The 7,945-nt window shown below is 38.5% G+C and overlaps 1 protein-coding gene across 1 annotated transcript; it reads right to left on the minus strand.

Moving 5' to 3' along the window:
• Positions 1 to 1,469: 1,469 nt before the first annotated feature.
• LOC107667293 (glutamate decarboxylase 1-like) lies at positions 1,470 to 6,281 on the minus strand. Its single transcript, XM_016458935.1, has 8 exons — positions 6,188 to 6,281; positions 5,388 to 5,536; positions 4,250 to 4,492; positions 4,088 to 4,178; positions 2,320 to 2,432; positions 2,087 to 2,202; positions 1,735 to 1,814; positions 1,470 to 1,648 (listed from the first exon to the last, which is right to left on the minus strand). The coding sequence occupies exons 1-8, from the start codon at positions 6,193 to 6,195 to the stop codon at positions 1,576 to 1,578; spliced, it is 873 nt and encodes a 290-aa protein (XP_016314421.1). The 5' UTR covers positions 6,196 to 6,281; the 3' UTR covers positions 1,470 to 1,575.
• Between the last annotated feature and the right edge of the window lie 1,664 nt (positions 6,282 to 7,945).

Consider the following 7,945-nt stretch of genomic DNA (forward strand, 5'->3'; position numbering starts at 1 on the left):
GACAAGCCCAGATGGATTAATTCATGGATGATTTGGCCTGCCTTCAAACCCAAAAGCCCCTTCTACCTTCAAGCCGTTTACTCTCCCTTGCCCCAGAGTTAGACCCAGCATCAGGGCTCATTCGGGTAGGCGGAAGATTACGTCAGAGTAGTGATCTACTCCCTGATGCCATTCATCCAGTTGTCCTGGAGCTGTAACATCCTATCACAAAACTTAAAGTTAAGGATTATGATGACCACCTACACCATCCTGGGGCAGAAAGGCTTTTTGCTGAATTAAGGAGAAAGTACTGGATTCTGAGGGGTCGTGAGTTGGTCCGAAAACATCAGCATAGGTGCCCTAAGTGCCAGCAGTTCCGTGCCCATCCTATTATTCCCCGAATGGCAGATCTTCCTCCAGCCCGCCTCCGCCTTTGCAAACCTCCATTCTACTCCACCGGGGTGGATTGCTTCGGGCCCTACACAGTAAAGATTGGCAGACGAGCTGAGAAGAGGTGGGGAATAATTTTTAAATGTCTGACTACTAGGTGCGTGCACATTGATCTACTCGGTCACATGAATACGGATTCCTTCTTGATGCCACTCCGGCGTTTCATTGCTCGTAAAGGTAAACCATTTGAGCTGCTCTCTGACAGAGGTACCAACTTCATTGGAGGCAATAAAGAGCTACTGGAATCCTATAAATCCTTAACCCCTGACCTTCAAGCAGCTCTGGCCAAGCAGAAGATTTTCTTCCAATTTAATCCTCCACACGCGCCCCACTTTGGTGGAACCTGGGAGTGCGAAATACGCTCCATCAAAATTGCCCTGGAGACCACCCTTGGTGCTCAAACTGTAAGTGAAGAGGTATTACGCACAGTCATGATTGAAATAGAAGGCATTCTAAATTCCAAGCCCTTAGGCTATGTCTCATCTGACATTGCTGATCCTGACCCTGTGACCCCTAATTTGCTGCTGATGGGGCGGCATGATGCTTCCCTTCCTCTCGTAACATATCCAGACTCTGAGCTGCACAGTCGCCGTCAATGGCGTCATAGTCAAATCCTTTCTGATCATTTTTGGGCTCATTTCATCAGAAATTACCTCCCCTCTCTTCAGTCCAGACAGAAGTGGCGCACCGACAATCCTAACCTGCAACCTAGCACTGTCGTCTTGATTCTTGATCCTCAACTTCCCCGATCTCAGTGGTCAGTGGGCAAAGTCATCTCCCTCCATCCCAGCAAGGATGGCCGTTGTAGGGTTGCTGATGTCCAAGTCAAGGACAGGACATATTTAGCACTGTTTATTGGTAAACTAAAACTCTGTATATTTGTTCCCCTTTATAGAAACCACACGCACAGCTACATGCACCAAAACTCCTTGGATGTACAATAAACTTTCATATACCTGGTTTGACTAGACTGGACCTGTTCTTACCGACAGCCCCACTGGCTTCAAGCTAGCTACCTAAACATCTGCCACCTCCTTAGCATGGTTCCTCCTTTTCAATAGGCATGCAAGTAGTTAATAGTGAGAATTGGTCCCTGTCCTAAAGTGTTACCACAAACTTCTAAAATATTAAATATTCAGCTCAAAGTCAGCTCATTTGACTAACCTTAGACTTTGCTGCCTCAATGCTGGAGTTCAGTTCTGATGAGATCATCTTCCCCCTCACAGAGAGAAACCGAACATTTTATTAATCTTGGTAAACTGGACACATTGCAGATGAACTTATGATTCCATCCATCAATCTTACCTTTCGTCACATCTGACAACTATAACATTTTCAGAGCCGATGCCGAGAACCGCTGCAGACTTTTTGATTGAATAATGACTCTAATAAGGAAAGCGTATGTTAAACATGCACAGGCAAACAGCTAACATGATCTGACCTTTTGCCTTACCATAACAAGACATGAAATATGCAAATTAGCATCAGTTTATCAGCACTTTTAAAAAACACTGCTGTGACACGTAATGTCTGACCTCCCAATCAGCGGGTCAGGAGGTAATAGCTGAAATGTGTTGTGCTATGTGTCTCATTGAGTAAGTGGAAGGGTCACAGCATGTCTGCTGAGAGTATAGGAAACAATAATGAAATCATGTACGTGCATGGAGGTGAACAGTGCCAGGCGAGGTATCGCAGACATCCCGTGGGTCTTCACCGCCGGAAAGAGATGAAACCTAGCCAACAACACACTGTACAGATTGGACATGGTGCCTCCTGCGGAGGAAGCCATTAGCTGTTTAATGAAATACAAATTATGGAAAAGTTCCAATGTTCATTTTTCAAAACGCAAATATAAATGCTTCTTGTATTTTTGTGCTTTCAGCTTGTTACCAGGACAAAAGATGCCATCTCCATCTTCCTCTGGCCATCCAATAATTGAATGCATTTTTCTCAGAACTACTTCCTCCATGAGTATAAAGACCGGGGATATTTCATAAGTGAACCTGTAAACAGAAAGGAACATACGTGCCTTGATGAAATATAAAAGAAATCGGGCAAAGTGGGAACAAACTTTGCTTTAAAGTCAGTTTGGAAATGGAAAATCTATTTTCTAAATGCATCTTTATGATTTCAATGAAAATGTCATATATGTCATGACTTCTGTAATCATTTAGTCCACTTAAGGCAGGGGTGTCAAACTCAATTTCTGGAGGGCTGCAGTCCTGCAGAGTTTAGTTCCAGCCTTGCTCCAACACACAAACCATGTAGTTTTTAAATAAGCCTGAAGGACTTGATTAGTTGGATCAGGTATGTTTAATTAGGGTTGAATCTAAACTCTGCAGGGCAAAGCCAGTAGAAGGCAAGCCTGCAACCTTTAGCCAAAAAAGCATAACGGCTAATGCTAACGGCAAGGAGACCAGAGGCTGTTTTTTTTTTTTTTTTGAATGGATGCCAATGGAGGAGAGGCTTCACTACGCTGAATAAACAGCTTTTTAGAAGAAACAGCTCATCATTTAATGAACCGACAGCCTATCGGCTAATCTTCAACATGTTTTACACTAAACAATACTTTTGGATTGAACAATTTTTAGAGTTTACACCGAAAAAAAATGTCACTGACTTTTTGCAACAGGTGGGATTCAGCTTGTGGCAGTTCTCATTCATTCCTATGGTATCCATAAACAGCAATTGAGTGTCGCACAACTCTGACTGAAATTCAATGACGTCAAGGCTGTAATGTGATTTTTTATTAAGGAACATGTGATCCAAGTTGACCGGTACATTTTCTCCAATAGTAAGCAATACAGACCCTCTCATCTCCCTGTAGTAAGACAATCTCTGCTGCAGGCCTGTGGCCCTCCAGGAACTGAGTTTGACACCTGACTTAAAGGAATAGTTCACCCAAAAATGAAAATGTTGTCATTTATTCGCCCTCATGTCATTCCAAACCTACATAAATTTATTTCTTATGTTGAAAAAAAAAAAGAAAATATTTTGAAAAATTTTGAAGAACCAAACAGTTGCTGGTCCCCATCGACTTCCATTCGACTTCCATCAGCTGTTTGATTACCAGCATTCCTCAAAATATCTTCTTTTATGTTCAACATAAGAAAGAAACTCACAGGTTTGGAGCGACAACATTTTCATTTTTAGGTGAACTATCCCTTTGAACTTGCCCCTTTCTTACAATACACAGCAAGCTTACATTCAATCAACATCTTTCTGTATAATTTTCCTGATGTACATCATGATATGGAAGAAATGATCTGTCTCTACTTCTCTAACATGATGACTTTAACATACGTAACTTATTGTTTTTGTGTTATTTATCTCAAGCTTGATAAAACAAATATAATGAATAAATTCCCTATGACTAACTGCAAAAAAAAATGTGGTCTTTTGAAATCCACATCTTACACTGTTTAAAAGTTTGTCTTCGGTAAGAGTTTTTAATTAATTTTTTTAAGCAGTCTCATGCTCACCAAGGCTGCATGTATTTTGATAAAAAATACAGTAAATCAACGTTGAAACAGAATTAGTTTCATCCCTATACCTAATTTTAAATATGTTGCAACCATCCCTGGCCGCCCTTACATTTATTTTTCTGTTCATTCATAATTATAATATGAATGTTGAAGAAATTAAACTCTTGACTTACATGTTTGTATTTGCTGTGGACGTCAACCATTCTCCTGCCAGACCAATGATGTCAAGTCCAGTTGACAGCTGGTTGAAAAATCTTGGATGGCCTGACAACATTAAAGGACAACATTTACAAAAACCTCCACTAAATAACCCATGTTATTTTGCTTGTTCTTACCTGTTTTAACTCCATATTTAAGTGTGTATCTGCAGTCCACCAACAGCTGCTCCAGGTTATCTGGTTGGTCAGGGAGCTCCAGGCTGAAGCCCTCCAGGCCTTCCTTAAGCTGGTGAGGATAGTGGAAATCTAGAACTTTGGAGCTGCGTTTGAGGGATTTACTGATGTAGGCCAGCAAGATGTTTACCAGCTCCTGGAGGAAGTGCTTGGTTGTTTCCTCTCCGTCCTCAGCAGGGAGCAGATCTACAAGCACAAAATGCACATCATTCTCACAAATGATTTGTGATTCAGGTCCAGTACATTCACGAAAAGGGTTTTTTGGCATATTGATTACCATTTGTATAACCACAGTTTTACTACAAATACCATAAACTATGGTTAGTGTAGCAAATCATGGTTAATTTGTGGTTACCATGGTTTAAACACATAACCATGTTTTTTTTTTTTTTTTGGTTTTTATTTGTAGTAAAACCATGGCTCATTTCCATAAGGGTATGAGCACTATGTATTGGCTACAATGAAGTTGCAAACGACATTTTTTCTCTCTGCATCACATTATACAACAGGTTGGGCTGCCAATCAATGTCTGAAGGTTACCCTATAATTTACTGTCTACCAGCATGGCTTCTTAACTTCTTTCTACAGCAGCTTGTTTCAACACAGTGAGCTATTGCGACACAGTTCTGTGGTTTCATTTGCATTTTTCATTTTCAAACATTTGCAAGCGCTGCTAATGCAAACAATTTGAATGCACAATATTGAATGAAAATATTTACTTTGTGGGAGTAATTGTAGCTAAATTAAAAATACATCTCTTAGTTTAATTTAATTTCAATCAATATTACATTTACATTTGCTTTTCATGTGGAAAAGCTTTTATCCAAAAAGGCGTATAGTGCAAGTTATACATTATATCAATTCATTTCATTGAAACACTATTTGAATAGATAATTGAATGTCAAACCACACAATTTGCACTTGCTTTCTCTAAGTTCAAACATGTTTTGATCAAAATATTCATTACATTTGGTATCAAACTGAAAAGAGTGAATCATCCCACAATGCTGGGCTGTATTTCTTTTCAGAAATTGTTTCTAGTACCATCATTGTACTGCAAGAGAGAAGCTCAGACCTCTACCTTTGCTGTGGATGCTGAAGTCATGGGCTACGCACCCACTGTCATATTTCAGGCTGTCATCAGTGTTTCCTGAAGAACCTGTGTCCTTTTTGCTCTTGTCTAAATGCCGCCTATCAGCTTGTGTTAACTCCATAATGTCTCCTGGAGACCTGCACACACATCAAAATACAAGCTAAAACACCCACAGACACAGATACCAGCTATTTTACTATTAGATATTTATTTATATTTTGAATGTTTTGCATTTTTATATTTTCAGTTCTCATTTTAATTTCCGTTTAAGTAATTCTGATTTTTTATTTGACTATTTCTATTTAGCTTTATTTTATTTTCATTTCAGTTTTAGTTTCACCAATTTTAGTTCATTTTCAACTTATTTTACTTAAGAAAATTGCCAAGGCATCATTTCTAAATTCTTTTTAAGTTTGTTTACGTTTATGTTCTTCATCTAATATTTTGTGTATGCTTTATTTCAGCTTTATTTCAACTAATGAAAACAACTTATAGTTTAAGTTAGTTCTAATAGTTTTAAATAACAATAACACCACTGTCAGACACAAACAAACACAACTTCAGAAATTACATTATGCCACTTCAATGAAAATCAAAACCGAAATGGTTTGAGATCAGCACAGTGAAAAGCCACTTATTTGAACATGAGCACCAATCACTTATGTTAACAAAAATAACTGCATAAAATTATTAGGAAATTGTACAGTATGGCAAAAATTAAAAGCACTGAATGGCATTCTAACATGTTATAAAAAAAACAAAAACAACAATAGGTCAATGTAGTTTACCTTCTCATTGAGGCGTCCACTCTTGCGGACTGTTAATATGTAGAGTCCGTGCCAAATGTCTGAGAGTTATAAAAGTCCCAGCCTCAGCCCCAGGGCTAAAACTCAACCAACCTTCAGTCAAACTAGGTGTGGTCATAGTGCATAGCTTTTCATCCAAAATAGAAGCAATGCTATTACATAAGGATGAAAACGCACGACCTCGTCACAGTTTCAGACTCTCTCTCTTCTTTTGTTAACTTATATGACAGATGCCTAGGCATGAAAAAAAGCAGGTTTATGTGAAGCAACAGAAGCACTACTCATCAAGGCCAAATATTTCCTTTTTATAAATCCTGCAGGCTTGTTTTCAACATGCTGTAGGAAAAAAAAAGATCAGAATCTGACTTGTCAGATTTTAGCAAGTTGTTATGAAAGCTTCTGTTTAAATCTAAAATCTTACTGACAAATGAGTATCAAAATCCACCATGCATACTGTTATTGAGGAAACAAAACGTTTTAAAACATATCACAGTATTGTATAAACATATACACTCTACAAAGAACCATTCAGTCAAAGGTTCTTTAAAGAACCATCTCTTTCTTACCTTTTTTATAACCTGAAGAACCTTCTTTCGCCGCAAAGAACCTTTTGTGAAACAGAAAGTTTCTTCAGATGTAAAAGGTTCTTCTATGGCATCGTGAAGCACCTTTATTTTTAAGAGTGTACAATGTTTTTTTTGTCTTTGATGCATATCAGATTTCATTTCGTCCATATGTCTGCATTTTGATATATAGAAGCTGGTGACTTTTCATTAAGGTCAGGCCAGCAGAGATCCTATTTAAGAGGAGCACAGAGGAGCTCAGTCTTTCAAATGGTGTGCAAATAGCTTGGGCAAAGTGAATAGAGGGAACAGCGAGGGAGAAATGAAGGCTTGTTTTTATTATTTATTTTCATGGTTTTTAATCAGGCTGACCATGCTGCTTCAATCAGTGTCATTGGTTAAATGATTTCTATGTTTAGCCCTTGAACATTACCACACTGTAAAATCCAATAGTTTACCTTACTTAGATATAATTAGTTATCTTTACTTAGTTGTTATACTTACTCGGTTTTATTAAGTAACAGCTAATTTTAAGGCGAATAAAACAACTTGCTGCAATGAGTAACTCTTACTTAAAATATTCAAGTAGCCACAACAAAACCGATGACATTAATACACCAGTGGGAGGCAGCAGTGCGCTAATGTGTTGCTAATGTGCAACAAAACAACAGAAGAAGTACGGAAGGTTAGAGAGCATGCGCAACAAGCAACGGTTCTTTGAATTTGTGCGCCGAATTTGCTGAGATTGCTTGCATTTTTACCACTGGACAAAGACTGATTACTTTTATACAATAATAATAAGGTAAGTTTCAAAAAATAATTGTCAATGTATCTTTTTGTGTGCTGCTAATTTTAACTGACTAACCTTTTGTCAGCGGTGTTTGCTAACAGATACCTTTGCTATTCTGCTGTTAGAAAAAAGACTAGAATTTAAACTGAATGAGCTCATTGTCTTGCAGTAATTATGTCTTTGCTGTGTTGAAACACCTACTACTGTAATACAGAGGAAATGCTGCTTTTCAATTGGTTTTATGACTGAGGCCTCAAGTAGATGCCTGGCAGAGCCACCGTAAAAGCGAACGGCAAAATCCAGAATGGTATCTGACAAGTTGATCCACTTGTGACTTCGTCTCTCAGCACAAAGCACTGTAAAGGTCCTTGCACACCGAGTTCACAG

This window comes from Sinocyclocheilus anshuiensis, unplaced genomic scaffold, assembly GCF_001515605.1.
Source record: "Sinocyclocheilus anshuiensis isolate Anshui unplaced genomic scaffold, SAMN03320099.WGS_v1.1 scaffold1551, whole genome shotgun sequence".
Classification (NCBI taxonomy): Eukaryota; Metazoa; Chordata; class Actinopteri; order Cypriniformes; family Cyprinidae; genus Sinocyclocheilus; species Sinocyclocheilus anshuiensis.